Source organism: Marmota monax, unplaced genomic scaffold (assembly GCF_021218885.2).
Source record: "Marmota monax isolate L192 unplaced genomic scaffold, Marmota_monax_Labrador192_F-V1.1 WCK01_AAM20220418_F8-fsc00121, whole genome shotgun sequence".
In the NCBI taxonomy this organism is placed as follows: Eukaryota; Metazoa; Chordata; class Mammalia; order Rodentia; family Sciuridae; genus Marmota; species Marmota monax.
In genome coordinates this window covers 1,674,189-1,692,546 of record NW_026693351.1, presented here as the reverse complement: position 1 = coordinate 1,692,546, position 18,358 = coordinate 1,674,189, and the positions used below count along the sequence as shown (strand labels likewise).

Below are 18,358 nucleotides of genomic sequence, written 5' to 3'. Positions count from 1 at the left end.
TACCTCACTGAGTCTACATTTAAAATGTGTAAAGAATACCAATAAAGTTTGGGGGAAAGCTGAGCTCTTCAGAAAAAGGCCTTTTTTTTCTTTAGATTTCCCTTCTAAAATATATCTTGCATTTAAGGGGGGAAAAAAGCGCCAAATACATGGCTTAACATGTTTTTTTTTTTTTTTTTAACATAAATTTTAAAAATTCTGGCCTTGGGGCTGGGATTGTGGCTCAGTGGCAGAGCGCTTGCCTCACATATATGAGGCTGGGTTTGATTCTCAGCACCACATAAAAATAAATAAATAAATAAAGGTATTGTGTCCATCTACAACTAAAAAAATATTAAAAAAAAAAATTCTGGCCTTGAATCTTTGTGAACACACTGTGATGTCTTTTTTTTGGGGGGGGGGTACTAATGATTGAACCCAAGGGCACTTAACCAATGAGCCACATCCCCAGCCCTTTTTGTATTTATTTAGAGATAAGGTCTTATTGAGTCCCTTAGGGCCTTGCTGAGTTGCTAGGCTGGCTTTGAACTCTTGATCCTCCTGTCTCAGCCTCTGAAGCCACTGGGATTACATGCATGCCCCACCTCACCTGGCCCACTCTGATGTCCTAAAACAATTGACAGCAGTATAGTAAGTGCATGGGAATTTGTACACCAAACATATTGAAATTGAGTCTTTGATAATTAATTTGGCTAGGATAGGATTTGGATAGGATTGCATTAAGAATAGTATTGATAAGTGGTGGTACTTCTTATTTGAACTAAAGCCTGAAGCAAACTGATTATTTTTTTTATGGTTTCATTTCCTTAGGTTACAAGAGAAGATAGCTTATTAAGTCATAAAAATGCCAGTGTTCAGGATGCTACCATAGACAGGTACGATTCTTGGTAGAAAGAAGTAAATTGATTTTCTGATCCTTTCCTGCTGCCTTTGTGTGTGTGTGTGTTTACTTCCCCAATCTATCATTATGTGGTTAAATGATAGTTATTTGAAAAAGAGCTTGAATTCACTCTTTTCTATCACAGAGCCACTTAATACCTACTTTTAGATTATTTAAAGAGACTCCTAGTCTTCCTACATTCTCATTTGTCTTAAACTAATTTAAAAAAATAGAATAAAAAAACATCTTTAGCCAGATGCACTGGTGTATGACAGAAGGATCACAAGTTCAAAGCCAGCCTTAGCAACTTAGTGAGGCTCTAAGCAACTTAGCAAGACCCTGTCTCACAATAAAACATACATATGACATAACTACACAATGGAGTATTACTTAGCCATAAAGTGCCCCTGGGTTCAATCCCTGGTACAAAAAAAGAAAAAAAAAGAACATCTTTCAAGATATTTTGAATCTCATAGTATACTTGGTGTGAAATGCTTATCATTTCTCTGGGTGTCACAGTTAACTTAGTGCCATCACAGTGGCCTTGTGCTTTTACCTACCATTGATTCTCACATTAACTAAACAGATTTTTTTTGTTACTTCTCCTACTCTCTTCTGCTTCTTGTCAATGAGTATTATGCTATTTACTTGTCTTGTCAGACTTTTATTCCTTGTGGTTTTTGTTAAATTTGTTTATTTTTATGTGGTGCTGAGGATTGAACCCAGTGCCTCACACATGCTAGGAAAGCGCTCTACCACTGAGCCCCAGCCCCTTATTCCTTGTTTTATGCCAGTTTTGTCATCACTGTATATCTAATGATCTGTTCTTATTTGGTGCTAAAAAGTATTGGTAAATTAATGTTCTTTTCTGATTTTCAAAATTTTTTCAATGAAGATTTTCTGAATAATCATTCTGTTCCACATGCTGTAATCAACATAGCATATAAGCGTGTATCATCCTTTACGTTTAAGACTTTACGGTTGGTTCTCAACATCCATACTAATTGATGATCAGGGAAAAACTGATGTTACTGCTTATCCCTTTCATTTATTCTAAATTAAATGTTGGTGCTAACATTTGTTAGTATTGTCATTATTAAAGTTGTATTTAGAATAAATAGAAGGAAAAGGGGGGCAGGACTGGCCTGTGTTCATCAGAAGTTTTATTAAACTCTTTTTTTAATATCTTTTTTTTTAGTTGTAATTGGACACAATACCTTTTTAGTTATTTATTTATTTTATGTGGTGCTAAGGATTGAACCCAGGCCCTTGCACATGCTAGGCACGCTCTTTACTGCTGAGCCACATCCCCAGCCCTAAAAACTCTTAAAGCTGTAAAGAGCTTAGAATATACTCCACCTTCCAAATTTATTTTTCTAAGTAGCTGTTTATATTTTGAATAATCTATTTTCCCCCCTCACAATTTGAAATATTGTGTGTTCTCTTTTAAACTTAACATCTGTTTCTGGACCTTTTCCTTTTCTGCTAATGCCTTTCTCCTCATGGCATATCATCCTGTTTTTATTACTCCTTTTGAAAAATATTTCAGGCATAGAGAAAATCATGGAGAATTATGTAATATATACCTATGAACCATATATCAAATTTTGTCATAAGATTTTGTTATAGTAGATAATTTTTATTTTACTTTTAAAAATTTAGATGCATTTCATATATCACAAAATTTCCCCCTTAAAATATGCAATTCATTGTTTTTTTGTGTATTCACAAAGTTGTGCTTCTAGTATTCAATTTTAGAACATTGTTGTCATTTCTAAAAGAAACACCTACCAGTAGTCACTCCTCATTTCTCCACCTCCCCTCCCCACCCAGCCCCAGCATCTGACAGCCACTAATTTACTTTACTTTTTTTTTTTTTTAAAGTACCTGATATTAAATCCAGGAATGCTTAACCACTGAGCCACTCTTCATTCCTTTTTTATTTTTTATTTTGAGACAGTTGGTTAGGGTCTTGCTAAATTGCTTTGAACTTACTATCCTCCTGCCTCAGTCTCCTGAGCCACTGGGATTACAAGCATGCACCACTGCACCCACCTAGCTAATCTACTTTTTTTCAAAATATTTTTTAGTTGTTAATAAATCTTTATTTTTTATTTATTTGTATGTGGTGCTGAGAATTGAACCCAGTGCCTCACACATGCTAGGCAAACGCTCTACCACTGAGCCACAATCCCAGCCCTGCTAATCTACTTTTAATCTCCATGGATTTAGCTACTCTGGATACTTCTTATAAATGGAACTATATTATATGTGGCCTTTTGTGTCTGCTTCTTTTATTCTTCTAATGCTTATAAAGCCCATATTGTGGCATGTATTGGTACTTTACCAGACTTTATGGCTAAATAATACTGCATTGTGTAGTTATGTCATATTTATACTCTCCTTATTTATTCTTTTTCTCTGGTTCTCTCCATTATTGGAACTAATATTAGTTAAATATGTACATAATTTCTCTGGATTTGAGGCTTTGGGGGGAGGCTGTAACATCTCTTAAAAGCAGACTTTAGAGGTTTTTAGGCATTATGAATTTTTTCTTTTTGGAAAAGGTAAATCTTTTTTTCTGTCATTTAAGTGAGATTTGAGAAGGGAAAGCAAGGTAGTCTGCTATTTTGATCCAGCTGTGAATAAATCTGACCTGTGTATAAAAGCTGTTCTGTGGGGCATGGGGACAGGTTAGGCACATGCGTATAATACTGACTGCTGGGTGTACCTCACCAGTTGTTATTTATTTTCCCTCTGTATGAATTCCTTATTCTTTTTTCCTAAGTCCTTTTCTTAAAAAACCCTGCCTTTTCCTATAAAGGTCCTACATGATCTGAATTTATCTTTTTCTTTCCAGTGTTGTATTAAATGAGAATAATGTGTTCCTCTCCAAAGATTCTCTTGCTCCGATGTGTACCATGCCTGCAGATAGCAATTCTGTTCTGAAGGTAAGAATACTTCTTTAAGTTTTCTAAGGGAGTATTGAGTTGAATTCTGTTTATGCTTTCACTCTTCCTTTTGAGGAGATACAATATTATATGCAAATAGACACTTTTTAAGTTCTTATTAGATGGAAGAGTTCCAGCTATATATCTCAAACATGGGTGATTTTTGTTGAAATTTATATCTGATTTGTTCTGGAGAATATGAGCTGTGAGAGAGCCTTGATCCATTCATTGCTATATCCCTAGTGTCTCAAAAAATATATGGCACCTAATAGACACTGAGTAAATATTTGTTGGTTGAAATAAACTTTTTGAAATAATGGTGCCAATTATTGATTACATTGCGACATAATCAGCTCATCTCAACTTCTGCATTTTTTATGTCCACATGTCATATGCTTACTAGTTCAGAAGTTACAGAAACCCATTTTATTGCCCATGAATGCTTTAATTTGCAAGTTAAATTTAAAATGGTCCTTGCAAATTAATGCACTACTTTGCTCTTTTGTTGCATAATGTGTATTTGTTGTAGAAGTCTACCAAGTATTTTACTAAACAGGAAAAACTAAATATCACATTTATTGTCACTATGCAAAAGATATGGTATGGTTGATATTTAGGGATATAATCTTTCAGATTTTAGGGCTTGTGGAAAACCCCAACCTAAAGTACCTTCAAAATTAGGAATTCCTTTTTTTGCTAATTAAAATTCTAAAAAGATATTTGACTACCTGGTGAAATGGAATTCTTAGGTGGAATCTGAGGTGTTTTTAGAACAGAGAAGAACATTTAGTTGAAAGATTTATTGTGTATATAATGTGTCCCAGACAGCATGTTAGTCACTACAGATTAGAAAATGAATGAAACATAGTCTGTGTTTTCAAACTGCTTATGATGCAGTGGGAGAGAGAATTGTGCTAGAGTGATAGTGACATACACAAGCTGTTATGATGAATTTAGCATAGGCAACAGGGTGGGAAGGGATGGGGTGGGAGGAAAGAGTTTAAAGAGGAAAGAGCAATTCTTTCATATATGTGACTAAAATTTAGTTGTGTATGGAAATAGGAATAGGAGATTCACGAAGGCCTGAAGACAAATAGATTGAAATAAAAATGTATAAATGAAGGGCCTTTTAATTTTGTCTTATTTTTTGAAGGGCCTTTTTAAATGTTCTTTATACTGCAGGTTCCTATTTTTCATGTTACTGGACTGGAATTTTGTATTTTATTGTTTTTAAATTCCACCTCCCCTCACAGTGTGATACAGAAGATGCCTCAAATATTAAAATCAACAATTATTATCATTTATGGGGGAGAGAGTTCATATTGTATTCTTTTCCAATTAGTGAAGCATCCAGACATCTTGACAGAGAAGCATTTTGGAATTGAGGGACCTCTTTGATTGACTGTCTCTTGTGCTTAAAAAAAAAAACAACAAAAAAAACAAGTCAGAGCAGTCATAACCTTACCCAAGTTGTATCTCACCCAAAGGAATACCTATATGAACATATACAGAACACTTCTTTTTTAAGTTCTGATTTGTAGTCTTGTGTTCCCTTCCATGGAGAAGTGGAATCATTAATAACCAGAATTCCCAAATGTTCTTGTTTGCTTAAAGGATTAATACTAACCAGGTGTGGGTCAGAATTTTACATTGGGAAGATATGGCAAAAAAAAAAAAAAAAAATCTGATGATGAATGAGTCATTTAACTATTCTAGATTCCTTGTCTTATATAGGATGCCACAGATGAATTGGATGCCTTGCTCTTATCTCTAACTGAGAATCTAATTGACCCCACAGTCACACCTCAGGTAAATATGTTTTAAAACAGCAAGATGGGAAGGAATTTTGCCTTGCAAATGGTCTGGTTAGATTCTAGTTTTTGCCTATTTAACAATTTAGTAAAAGTTTTCATTTAATAAGAGTTTGTATTTCAGAAACCACTTAGCATTGCCTTTCTTGTACTAAAATTCTTCCACTTTGAATTTACATGTCACTATAGAAATTGTAGGAGCCTATTTAAAATTCAACACCATATTAAATTAAATTAGAGAAAATATGTGGATAAACAACTTAAAAAGTTAAGACCAAGTGGGTGTGCTAGTGGTGCACAGCTGTAATTCCAGCTATGCAGGAGGCTGAGGTGGGAGGATCACAAGTTTGAGGCTGGGTTGGGCAAATTAGTGCAATCCCATCTCAAAATAAAACATTAAAAAGACCTGGGGATGGCCAGGCATAGTGGCACATACTTATAATCCCAGCAGCTCTGGAAGCTAAGTCAGGAGGATGGCAAGATCAAAGCCAGCCTCAGCAACTTAACAAGGCCCTAAGCAACTCAGTGAGACCCTGTCTCTAATAAAATATATAAAAGGGCTGGGGATGTGGCTCAGTGGTTAAGCACCCCTGGGTTCAATCCCCAGGACCAAAAAAGACTGGGGATGTAACTCAGTGGTAGAGTACCACTGGGTTCGATACCTAGTACTACCAAAAAAAAGAGAGAAAAAAAATTTAAAAAAATAAGATTTTATTGAGAGTAAGGTTTTTATTATATTTTTATCTAGGTTATAGTTCCTACTCTTAAGGAGCTTCAAAATTAAAATTATAAAGTTCCATCTTTCCAGTGAGGAGCCTAGGCAGAACCTAAAAGCTAGAGTAAGAATTTTTACTAAGACCTGGAAGAAAGTCCTGGAAGGCATTGAGAATTCTATTACTTTGGGAATGAGTAAATATGCAAAATAAATTTATGACAAGAAGGTATCTCTGAGACCAATGGGATAGTATCCATATTTTTTTAAAATTTCAGGTGCCCAAATTAGGTTAGACATGCCGGTTAGTCCATGCCACACTATCCTTTGAGGTTTCTTGTAGAGCTTATTTTGCTTTATTCCCTTTATTCTCCAGTATCCACTTCCATTCCTGTTTTTCCCTGAGGCATTCATTGTACTGTATATGACATATGTCTTTCCAGCCTGCCTTTCATCTATTTATTTAGATAAACACAATCATTTGTGTCTCCTTTAAGAATGTGGGAGATTTGGGGGATATATGCCCACAGATAGGATTAGTGAGCTATAGGCTCAAATAAACATACTCGGTGTTACTGATTGCTCCTCAGAAGACTTCCACAGTTAGTATTGCCACCATCAGTACTCATGTGTTACCCTTTCACTCACATTCTCCCTTCAGCCGCACTTTATCTTTCTAATATTTTCTAACAGGAATGAGTTTTTCTCATTGTTTGAATTTGCATGAGTTAAATTTAATACCTCCTCCAGTTTTTTAAGGATTTGTTTTTTTCTGAGTCATCTTTTCATCTTTTGCTCATCTTTCTATTAGTTTTCCTTTCTTTCTTTCGAAGAGTTCTTTGCATAATTTAGATATCAATTCCATGTCAATCTTAGACATTAAAAAATATTTTCTTCTAATTGGTATAATGATACATAAGAAAATTTATCACAGTATTATTTGTGATAGGTCCTAAGGAGTTGGAGCCAACCTATATCTTTTACTCAGGAAATGAATAATATGTAAAATAAATTTATACTCATCATTGAACAGAAACCTTTTTCTTCATCAATTGCCACCTCCTCTTTGAAGTCACAGAACTATATTCTATTTTTACCATAATTTTATTTCCTTTCATTTTTTTAATGTTTAAACCTATTTGGACAGTTTGAAGGGTTATTGGGTGGGGGAGAGTGATTCAGGATGCCTCAACTTTGTGTATATCCATAGAAAGGACCAGTTTTCCCAGTATTATGTACTAAATTTGTATTACTCAGTGCATAATTTTCTATCCTTTTATTTTTAATCTTTCTGTGTCTACTAGTTTTAAATGGACTTTTTGTGAACAGTATTTTGCCAGATCTCTTTTGACAACTCTTAACGTGTCTGTACTCTGGTTGAGTTTAATGCATTTGCATTTACTGTAATTAAGATTTGTTCTGCCAAACTATTTTTTGGTTACTTCTTACCATATTTATATTTATTCTCATTCTCTCTCACTCCCCCACCCCCTACTGTATTTTCTTAATATGGTAGGAAAGTCATACTTTGTATGTTTCTGGTTCTGGTGATTAATCTAACTTACTAAGATTTGGACTTATTTAAATTTTTCTTATTAGTAGCTAATGTTACCAGTGCAAGAACTAGTCTAAGTTTCCATATTTACAACTCATAGTCAAATTATTTCACTTCTGAACATTCTTGTATTATCTCATACATGAGCTTTTGAGGGATACCTCATATATAATCCATAATAGTATGGGATTTGTATTAAAGAAGAGAGTCTTTGAAAGTCCATATAAGCTTAAGGGACTCATTAAGAATTGTATTCCTAAGCTGGGGATATAGCTCAGTTGGTAGAGTGCCTTGCATGCACAAGGCCCTGGGTTCAACCCTCAGCACCACAAAAAAAAAAAAAAAAAGAATTCCTACATGCCTTTTATAATATGAAAAAGTATTGTAATTATGATAAATCTATCTTCCCTGAAAGTAAATACATATATAAAATTTGTTTTAGGTGTCTTCAACATCCATGATCACACCCCGGTGGATTGTTCCAGTAAGTTCATGATAGTTATGATTTTTATTCTGGTTACTCTTTCAGGGCAAGGTCTAAATGATCACTAGGTTCTTGTTTTTTCTTACAAACATTTGGGTCATTATCAAAGTTGTGTTAACTGAATTTAATGGCTTCAAATTCATGGTTTAATCTTTTCTGTTTGCCAATTCTTAAGGATGTGGCCAAAAATAAATAAATAAAATAAAATCTGAGGTTGAGGATAATTTTTAAAAAACAAAGCAATCATGAACATCCAAATCTTCCTCCCTGCCATAGTCATTAGTGAAGTTGATGTGTAACTGATGTGCTGACCCAGTGTTACCTCAGTGTTGAGATGTGTTGTGTGTCTCTCATAGCAGAGTGGTGCCATTTCTAATGGACTTGGAAGATATGGAACATTGTTGGCAGGAAAAGAAGGACATGGTAGTAAAGATGAAATTTCATTGATCTCTCCTCCAGCACCATTCTTAGTAGATGCTGTGACCAGGTAAGGAAATTATTTCTCAGCTGCAGTTTAAAAAACTGCATCTTTTGGGGGGAAAATAATAGTTAGTTAGATTTAAAATAACAAATGTCAGTTTTCCTTCTTCTTCCTCCTTCTCTCTTCCTTTTTCTTCCTCCTCCTCTTCCTCTTCCTCTTCCTCTTCTCTCCCCCCCCCCCCCCGCTTCTTTTTGGTACAGGGGATAGAACCAGAGTCTTAGGCATGCTATACAAGTGATTCACCGCTGAGCCCCACATCTCCAGCCATTTTGAAACTCTTTTGGAGACAGGGTCTCACCATATTGCCGTATGCTGGTCTCAGACCTGTGATTCTCCACTTTAGCTTCCCAAGTAGTTGAGAATACAGGCTAGTGCCACTGGGCTCAACCTTCAGTTCTTCTAGTTGAACAAATAAAACTGGATACATCTTTTCTGTTTATCATAGTGGGTTTTTTTCCTTGCTACTAGTAGTTTTTTAAAAATATTTTTTAGATGTTGATGGACCTTTATTTTATTCACTTATTTATATGTGGTGCTGAGAATTGAACCCAGAGCCTCACACATGTGAGGCAAGTGCTCTATCACTGAGCCATAATCCCAGCCCACTACTGGTAGTTTTTTTATTAAAGTTTCTTTGTGAAGTCTTTGCTAGATAAAGATGATAATAGGTTTATCTTTAAATTTTTATATTTGTTTTAAATTTATATCTTTTCCTTTTATTCTTTACTATTATGCTTGTTCCTACTGTATACTAGTGATGAATGGCAGTGTCTATCACTATAGGTGAAGAAGTACAGTATGAGGTAGGAAATTCCCAAGGTAAGGGCTCCAAAGTAGCTCATGTCAACATTTAGCTCGCTACAAATTAGATTGAAAAGAGCTCTTCAACTTTTGATTGCTAGGTCCATAACTGTTCCTATTTTGCAAAAGGTTTATAATTGCCTTTACTCTTACCTCAGACCTTTTTCTTAGTTGTTGCCATTCCCCATATCCTCCTGGTGTTGAGAAAGAGGGGAAATTATTAGAGATGATTAACTTGAAAGATATTCATAGGTTGACTTTAAAATCATTCCCTTATCTTCATAGTCTTTTCAGTAATACCATTTCTCACTCAGCAACCACTTTAGTGTCTGTGATGTCCCTGACATTATTTATTTCTGGCATTGAAGATAGTAGTGAATAAGACAGATGTGGAACCTGCCTTAGGGAATTTCACATCTAGTCAAATTCCACTTTATGCAAATCTAATGGGTTATTTTTCTAATCATTTGTAGCCTAGCAATTGCCACTATAAAAGTATCTCAACAGGGGGGTGGGGCTGTAGCTCAATGGCAGAGCTCTAATCTTACATGTGTGGGGCACTGAGTTTGATCCTCAGCACCACGTACAAATAAACAAATAAAGGCATGCTGTCCATCTACAACTACAAAAAAAAGTTTTTAAAAATATTTTTATAAAGGACCAGGTGGTAATGCATTGCAGTTAAATTTACACAATTAGTGTGAGTTCTTAAGGACTTCCAAATTAAAACTTACAAATGAAAGAAGAACCTTTCTCTGTTGCTTCCCCAAATCATCTGTTGCTCCAAGTAATCATAAAAGACTTAAAGAGAGAAAAGATGACAATTAAATCAGTAAAATAGAATAGAGTCAAGAAACAAACCCTCCCACACACATGTAAGTTACCCAACAATATATGAAGTCAATGATGGTGCAATGTTGTGAGGCAAGAATAGTCTTGAAGTAAATCTGCTGGGCACATTGGTTACCCTTGTGGGAAAAATTAATCTTGATTGAACTTCATACCATCCACAAAAATTCATTCTGGTAAATTGCAGATCTAAATAGGAAACAAAGCAAGTGCATATCCTTGTAACCTTGGAATAGGCAAATATTTTTTAAAAACAGCTCACAAATAGCTTTAATCAATCATATAGGGAAAAAAACCAGTAACTTGAATTATATCAAGGAATTTCATTCATCAAAAGATATAATTGAAGAGTATAAGGGAAACTGTCCAGTGGTACTCTTTCTTTGGTGTGCTCTCCCTCCCCTGCTCCCTTACCCCTCTGACTCTGCATATCAGGATAGAAGTCTGTGGGGATAACTGGGGGTCATTTTAGAGTTCCCCCATCATAATAAAAGTCAGCAAAATGGAGTTCAAAAAGAAACACAGCTCTATAATGGTTACCCTTGAGGTGGTTCACAACTGGAGAGAGCCCTAAAGAGGCTTTTAGAGTGTTAATAATGTTTTATTTAATATTCTAGAGGCTGATTATAAAGGTGTGTTCAGTTTGCAAAAGTCATCAAGCTGTAAATTTCTGATTTGTGCACTTGTGTGTGTGTGTGTGTTTGTGTATGTGTGTGTGTTAGTATTTTAAAAATGATGACTGGATCCCATATCCAGAGATTGAAATTTAATATAAAACAGGCCTAGTTGATAATGGAGAACCTGGAAAGGCTTAGAAATTGAAGTTACCAGATATTTATGGTGATAGAGTAAAGTAGGGCTAAGAGTTGGTTGAAAGTGTTTATATCTATTTAGACCATCCACCATCCACCATCTACCATCCCACATCCCCCCATCCCTGTTTATGCTGCATAATGCTGAGGTTTTTCCTCTTGCTGAGGCAGAGAGGCTCTAGATTGGGGAGTTTGCATTGTAAAGCTCCAAGCTGAAAACAGGTTAACTCAAAGTACACACACTGAAGGGTGAGATTTCCATCTTCCTTCTTGTAGCAGCTTCTTGAATGCTGTTGGCCAAGTACAGATGTTTCAGGTGAGAAAGTAAAATGCTGTTCTCTGAAGAAAGCAATGAACCAAAGAGGAAAGGCCTACACATATCAACATTTGTGTATCCCTTGGGGAAACTGCCAGAAATCTTCCCAGGAGTTCATTAATCAGTGAGTTTTTATTCATATATGTAGTTCATTAATCGATGAGTTTTTATTCATATACGTGCAGCTACCAACCATTCATTCCTTCTCTTTGAAATAGAAGAAAGCTGGAGATTATCAGACATGTGAGGAAAGACCAAATGAAGTAAACTGAAAAAGAAACATAGAAATAAAGGCAACTGTGAATAAAACTTGCTAAATTATAGTATCTAAATTTAGAGAAAAGATACATTGCATCCATGCAATAATAGTAGGAAATTTAAAAAACAAAAAAACAGAAAACAAAGAACTATGTTTTAGAAAATTGTAAAAACTAAAAATGTTAGAAAATATTAAAAATAAAACCCAAAGAATGTGTGGAAGATTGAGGCAGTTTCCCAAAAGGTAAGGGGATTAAAAAAAAGAAAAGAAAACTGGGAAGGAAAAGATAAGAACATTAGAGGACTGGTCTGGGCAGTCCAGAGTCGTACTTGCATCAGGAGTTCCCAGAAGAGAACTCAAGCTTCTAGATTGTAGGGGTCCACTGAGTACCCAGTGCACAAGATGAAAATAGACCACACTGAGGAACATCAGGAACTTCAGATAAAACTTATGAGAGGATATCTGTTTCCAGTGAGGGGAAGACAAGAGTACATAAAAAGTATTGGGAATTCGAATGGCAGCAGATGTTTCTGCAAGCTAGAAGATGATCAAGTAGAAACTTCAGATTATGGAGGGAATTTGTTTTTCTCCAGAGTTTTATATTCAGAAAAACTCACCAGTGTTAGATTAGAGATGTTTGTAGATAGGCGGTTTCCCCAGGAAGCTACTGGAAGGTGTTCCATCAAAAAAGTTTGATCCTACAAAGAAGACGACATAGGAAACATGTGCAGAGATTTACCTGGAGGAAGATGGAAGAAATTCGAAGACAGCAGCTGCCCAGCAGGTCTAGAAAGGAATCCTTTTCAGATTCAAAACACACTCAAATTTTCCCTCTTCACATGACCTGTTTGAAGGTACTGAGATCCACAATTGTGCCTAAGAAGTAGGGGTACATATACATATAAAAGATTGAATATGTGGTCGCCACAACAACAGTAAATGACTCAGTTATTCAATCCTAAGAAAATTAAAATTCCACAAAAGACATATATATAGTACACTGATACCTGATTATGAAAATATTTACAAAATTACCAAAAAAATCCTGTATGTTAACATATAATAAAGTTGGTCATATAACTGTGTTGAAAGTTAATTCAGGATTATGGGGGTGGTAAAGGAGGTATAGAAATTAAGCTTCATAGTTCATAATAGGAAGCCATTGTTTAAACACATCACTCAGAGCAGTCAGAACTTCTCTAGTCCTGAAGCAGGATTTCTGGAGGAAGGCCTGTTAAAACACTGATCACTGGACCCTACCCTCCGGATTGGATTCACTGTATCTGGAGTGGGGCCTAAGAATTTGCATTTCTAACAAATTGCAGGGACCACTCTTTGAGAACCTGGAATACAGAGAAGTGAAAGAAAATACAGGGGGGTGGGGGTGGGGGGGTCCCACAGTTGCAAATATTCATTTTTGTGTAGTAGGAATGGAGAGTGGAGGTATGGGTGACTGCTGCTTTCATTTTTAAATCTTGTTAGTGCTTTTGCCATTTTACATTACATTTTTTTGTATTAAGATTTTATGAAATTAAATTAATGTCAGTACATCCTTGTATCTAAGCTCAGTTCACCCCCAGCAGAGACTTGTGGCCCTCATGCAAACCCTTCCATTTTTTTCAGATCTCTGACAAATAGATGACAGGTGTGGGGATCTTATTATAGCCACCTGGGACTATGTTTTTAAAAAAACACACAGGACAGCCCACTTCCCTTGATATCTCCTGGGCGTACTGCTCTTATGCATAGCACAGGACTATTCTTGATATTTAAATGTATGTTAGATATATTTCATTCAAGGAAGTAGGGGAAATGTTTTTATTTCACATTTTAGTTACCTTGAAATTTTCCTTCTGGCTACATATGGTGGCATATACCTATAATCCCAGTGTTTTGAGAGGCTGAGGCAGAAGGATTGCAAGTTTCAGCAACTGTATAAGATCCTATATCAAAACAAAAAGGACTAGAGGATGTAGCCCAGTGGTAGAATGCCCCTTGTTCAATCTCTCATTTCTAAGAAACAAAGAAAAATTAAAATTCCCATTTGTGGAGTATCTCATTGTTAGGTTTAGATATTATTAGGTATTCATTTAAATCTGTTATCTGTCCTCGATATCTGTAATTGAGCTGGTGAAGATGTGAATATTCCTCTACCCCTGCAAATGTTTTCACTGAATAACCAAACTTTCTTCCTTTCAGTTCTGCTCCAACATTGGTGGAAGACACAGTCTTGAAGCAGAAGTGTTTACTGACAACTGAGCTCTAAGGGACTGCCGCTGCCACTACCACCTATAACTGGAATGTCCAGTATTCTCCAGCAGTCTGTCCTGGAATCCGTTTCTCCTGGAATGTTTTAGAATCAGGAGTCTGTCCTTTACTTGTAGGTAAAAAAGCTTTACCTAGATTAGACTCCATGAAAAAAAAATTAGCTACGTTTTCCGTCCAACTAGAAGTTTATTTCCACTGCATTTTTGCCCAGATCAGGGTATCTGGTTTTTTACTTTCTATAGTTTTATTAGAGTTGGAAATTCCTGACTCAAGGAATTACTTCCCCCTGGCCATTTCCTTCAAACTCTTGGTTCCACCTAGCTGTTGTAAGTGTTCATGACTTCATAGCAAGGCTGTCTCTGGCAGTCAACAGCCTTCTAATTGTTAGATCTATCTTATCGGGGCGAGAGCTTCTTTGTGCTGAATGCCCATTAGAGAAATTGCACTTTACCATGTATTACCTGGAAATCAGGAATTTAGGAAATTGATGCAGATATTATGTAGGTAGATTTAGGGCCAGCTCTTTCATAGTTATTACAGTAGTACTGAAGAGAAGTTGAGAATACAGAAGGTTTTAAATGTCCTCCATATTTTTGACTTATGGATTGGTTATCTAACTACTACAAATTTACATCAAGGTAAAATATAGACTTTTGAGAAGAACTAGAGGGAGAAAAATTGTTTTCCAGCCCTGTCTTCCCACAGGAAGCACTCTTGTGCACCACATACTTACCTTACTTTGCAGCCTGGAAGGAGCAGTTTCCTGGTTGATAGATCCTGGGCATTGACCTCAGGCCTCTCCTGTCCCTCCTTGGGCGTGATGGGGAATGCAGACTAGGTTGTGAAGGCACAGCTGACCAGTACTCTGCAACATCAGGATCTATTTGGACATGGCCTCCATCTCTTTATAATAAAAGCTGAAAAAATTCAGAGCTTTCACATACTAAAACAAAAATACCAGGAAAAAACTAGAGAACTGGGGTGGGGGCAAGAGGATTTTTCTTTTACTTGAATGCCTGCTATGTATGAAATTTGTCCAGCACACTGAATGAAGTCATACTGCATTAGGGAGTTTGCATTAGTTTAGAGAGTTCTCTCAGAATTCTCACATCCCTTTTAGCCTGTACAGAAAAATTCTGGATGTTAAAATGCTAATCATCGAAAAGTAATCGACATTCCCCTAACACCCAGGAGCAACACTTATTTAGCTTTAAAACTATATAGACTTAAAGGAAAGTCTTAGTTGCCTTGGGGAATGAGGATGATCTAGAAACCATCCAGGAACGTTGTCAGTAATCCATTGTTATCAAGGACTTATATTAAGCTGTATGTCCTGAAATTTGTTTTGTTTTTTAGTTCTTTGCCCTATAATATATATGTAATTGAGTATTAGTTTTATAATCTTTAAAACTCCATAGTCTGGACTCTCCTGGGCTCCTGTAGCATAATTATGTGCTCAGGTTGACACATCAGTGTCTGGGAAGCTCAGGAATTTTTTTTTTTTTTTCTTTTTTAATCTTGTAGTTTTCCAGGGATCTGTAGAGATTGGAAACCACTTTTTGCACAAAACATTTTTGCTGAAGGAGAGAAAGTTGGCACTCCTCGCTGGCTGCCTCCCCGTAGCTGTTTCACTGGCAGCGCTCTTGCTGTTCTTCAGTTGCAGCTTAACCAGGAAACATTGGACTCGACATCAAATTTTCAGTGTCTTAATAAGCCCTATGCCCTTCAAGTTAGTATTGTGCTGCTATCCTCAGAGCAGCTAGAAAGGCATTGTGGCTCAGAAGATTGACCTCATTTTACATTTTCTAAAATTTAGGAATTAAATAGTCGAAAATGTAACATTTGTCTTCAGGTACCTGTATGCTTTCCAGTCAGAAAATTGATAGGGACTTTCATTTGAATCTTAAGCTAAAATGAAATTTTGCTTTGCCCTGGCATGAAGTGGTAAACACGAAAATAATACTGGAATGATGAATTAGCTCTGACAGATAAAATACCTGTCACTTATGTTTCCTGTCACATCTGCTGCTAATGCTGTTCCCAGAGCTGCTATTACAGCTCATGCTGTTCTGCCCCCTGAGAGCTGTGGTGTTGGGGAGGCAGGGCTGAGGAAGTCTGTGAATGTAGAGGTAGGGAAAGGGAGGTGTCTCTCCGAGAAGAGAGAAGTACATTGAACCAGTTGAGGATGCTGGCCAAGAGGCCGCAGATAACCCTGGGTAAGAAGACAACTGGTAACAAGAGGCTGAGGTGGGAGGAGGGCAGCCCGGGGCACTGAAGGCTTTCCTGGTGGTTTGTGTCCTGTGCTACACTGGGAATGCTGGGAACAGACTCTCTGCTGCTTGCCCAGGGGGCGTGGCCAGGGGAGAATCCTAGCCATGTTACAGCCCTGGAGTGGCAGGGAGCATTGACTTGCTGCTGTAAAATAAGACAACAGAGTTGGCAGATAGCTCTAGACTCAGCCTCAGCATTTGCAAACTAACCTGCAAGAACTTAATTATGAATATTTGTCAGTAGCATCTCTCTCCTCCACAGGAGGGACTCGTGGTTATTTTATTCCTGCTGTTCAGGAGATACTACTAACCAAAGCAGTGAGTAGGTTCCTTGTGTGTTTAGCATTTTTACATTGTTTTAAGAAAATTTATTTTTAAAAAATATTTCATATCTTTGTCTTTAGCTTTATTTACTTTTGTACAACCAGCTGCCCCATGGACATGTATAGATGAGAGCCCTGAGTTGTTGCTTGGATCTAGGCTGCTTGTTCTCTTTATGCCTCTCAGTTTGGGTTAAAGCTTATATCTCTGTCTTCTCTTAGCCAGGACCTGAAAGTTAAGTCCCTTTGTCCCTTCAGAACTCTGGCTGGTGGGATTATTTGCCAGTTAAGTATTGAAGAATCTTTTGTATTTTTCTAAGGATCTTTAAAAGTAGAGTTCTTTGTTTTCCCTTGAGCTGGGTCCCCACATTTGTTCTGAAAAGGGCTAGAAATAATGAATACTTGGCCATTCAGCTCAGCTGGTGGTGCCCAAAGCAGCCCAGACAGCAGTACAATTGAGCACATCTGTGTTCTGTAAAGTTTATTTCGAAAAGCTCCTGACCCCTGGTTGCCAGCTTTGAAGAATGGCATGTCTGTCTGTCTCAGAGGCAGGCAGGTATTGAGGGGGGTTCCATAGTATCACCTGCCACCTAGAGACACCCAGCGCTTCTGGACATTCATCCTCATCCACTTGTGCTGCAGCTGGGCAAGATGCAGTTGTGGGTCTCAGCAGTCTTTGTGAGATCCACCAGTTTTTGATTCGTCTTGCATTTGGCCATGTATTTGTTTGAAAACCTGGATACTTCTGCGGACTGAAGAATGCACATTTCTAGATTATTTGTCCCTTTTTTTTTTCCTCTTAAAAACTTAAGCCTGGTTCTTGAATGATCAGAAGAATGTTAGAAATTTTTTTCTGTTTCCTAGGAGGTTTGGATGGTAGAAATTTGTCCTGAGCTGAACTCAGCTGTGTTAACATGTTGGTAGAGCTGAGATTCTGTAGGATCTGCAAGCCACTCCTTTACCACACTGCTCGAGATAGCATTCAATCACTTCTCAGGATTTCTCCTTATCAGAAAGTTTTTTTTTTTTTTTTTTTTTTTTAATCAGAATCCCTTGGTCTTTTTATATTTAGGTATAGTAGACAGTTATGAGGACCTCACTAACTGTTTTATGTTTACTTTTTATATGTGTAAAGCTCTGCAGTAGCTTTGAAACTGTAATTTATTTTTCTATCGAGTGCACTATATTCAGTATGTTCCAGTTTTATATGACTTGTATTAGAAGCCCTGCACTGAACTGTGAGTTGTCTGTACACTGAAATAAGAACTCTAGCTGTGACTCTGTTCAAATAAAACTTTTGCAAGACATTGATGTTTTCATTTTCTTGGGCATGTAATACTTGTGTGTTGACTTCAACAGAATTGTTAGGCTACAGCCACCATTAATAGGAATGTGATGGGGTAAATTGAAGCAGTGACTCACAGCAGTGTAGGTGGTGTGAATTTGGGAGGGAAGACATTTTGAAGGTTAAAACTTCATATGTCATGTCCAGCAGTCCTGGAGTGCACTGCGATCATTCCACGAAGCAGTGTGGCACAGGGAGGCAGCTTTAGTCACTGAGTCTGGGCTCCACTGCATACATAGTACCC

At 36.8% G+C, this 18,358-nt stretch overlaps 1 protein-coding gene across 3 annotated transcripts in view; it reads left to right on the top strand.

Moving 5' to 3' along the window:
- Nucleotides 1-18,076, top strand: part of Epb41l5 (erythrocyte membrane protein band 4.1 like 5) — a 111,476-nt gene extending 93,400 nt beyond the window's left edge. For 2 of the 3 annotated variants that reach the window (XM_046456852.2, XM_046456853.2), the window contains exons 20-25: nucleotides 811-875; nucleotides 3,741-3,831; nucleotides 5,566-5,640; nucleotides 8,352-8,393; nucleotides 8,750-8,880; nucleotides 14,111-18,076. In XM_046456852.2, coding sequence (XP_046312808.1) covers nucleotides 811-875; nucleotides 3,741-3,831; nucleotides 5,566-5,640; nucleotides 8,352-8,393; nucleotides 8,750-8,880; nucleotides 14,111-14,177 — 471 coding nt within the window. In that variant the 3' untranslated portion in view covers nucleotides 14,178-18,076. The remainder of the gene's footprint in view (nucleotides 1-810; nucleotides 876-3,740; nucleotides 3,832-5,565; nucleotides 5,641-8,351; nucleotides 8,394-8,749; nucleotides 8,881-14,110) is intronic. The other variant, XM_046456854.2, reaches the window with a different exon arrangement.
- Nucleotides 18,077-18,358: the final 282 nt, after the last annotated feature.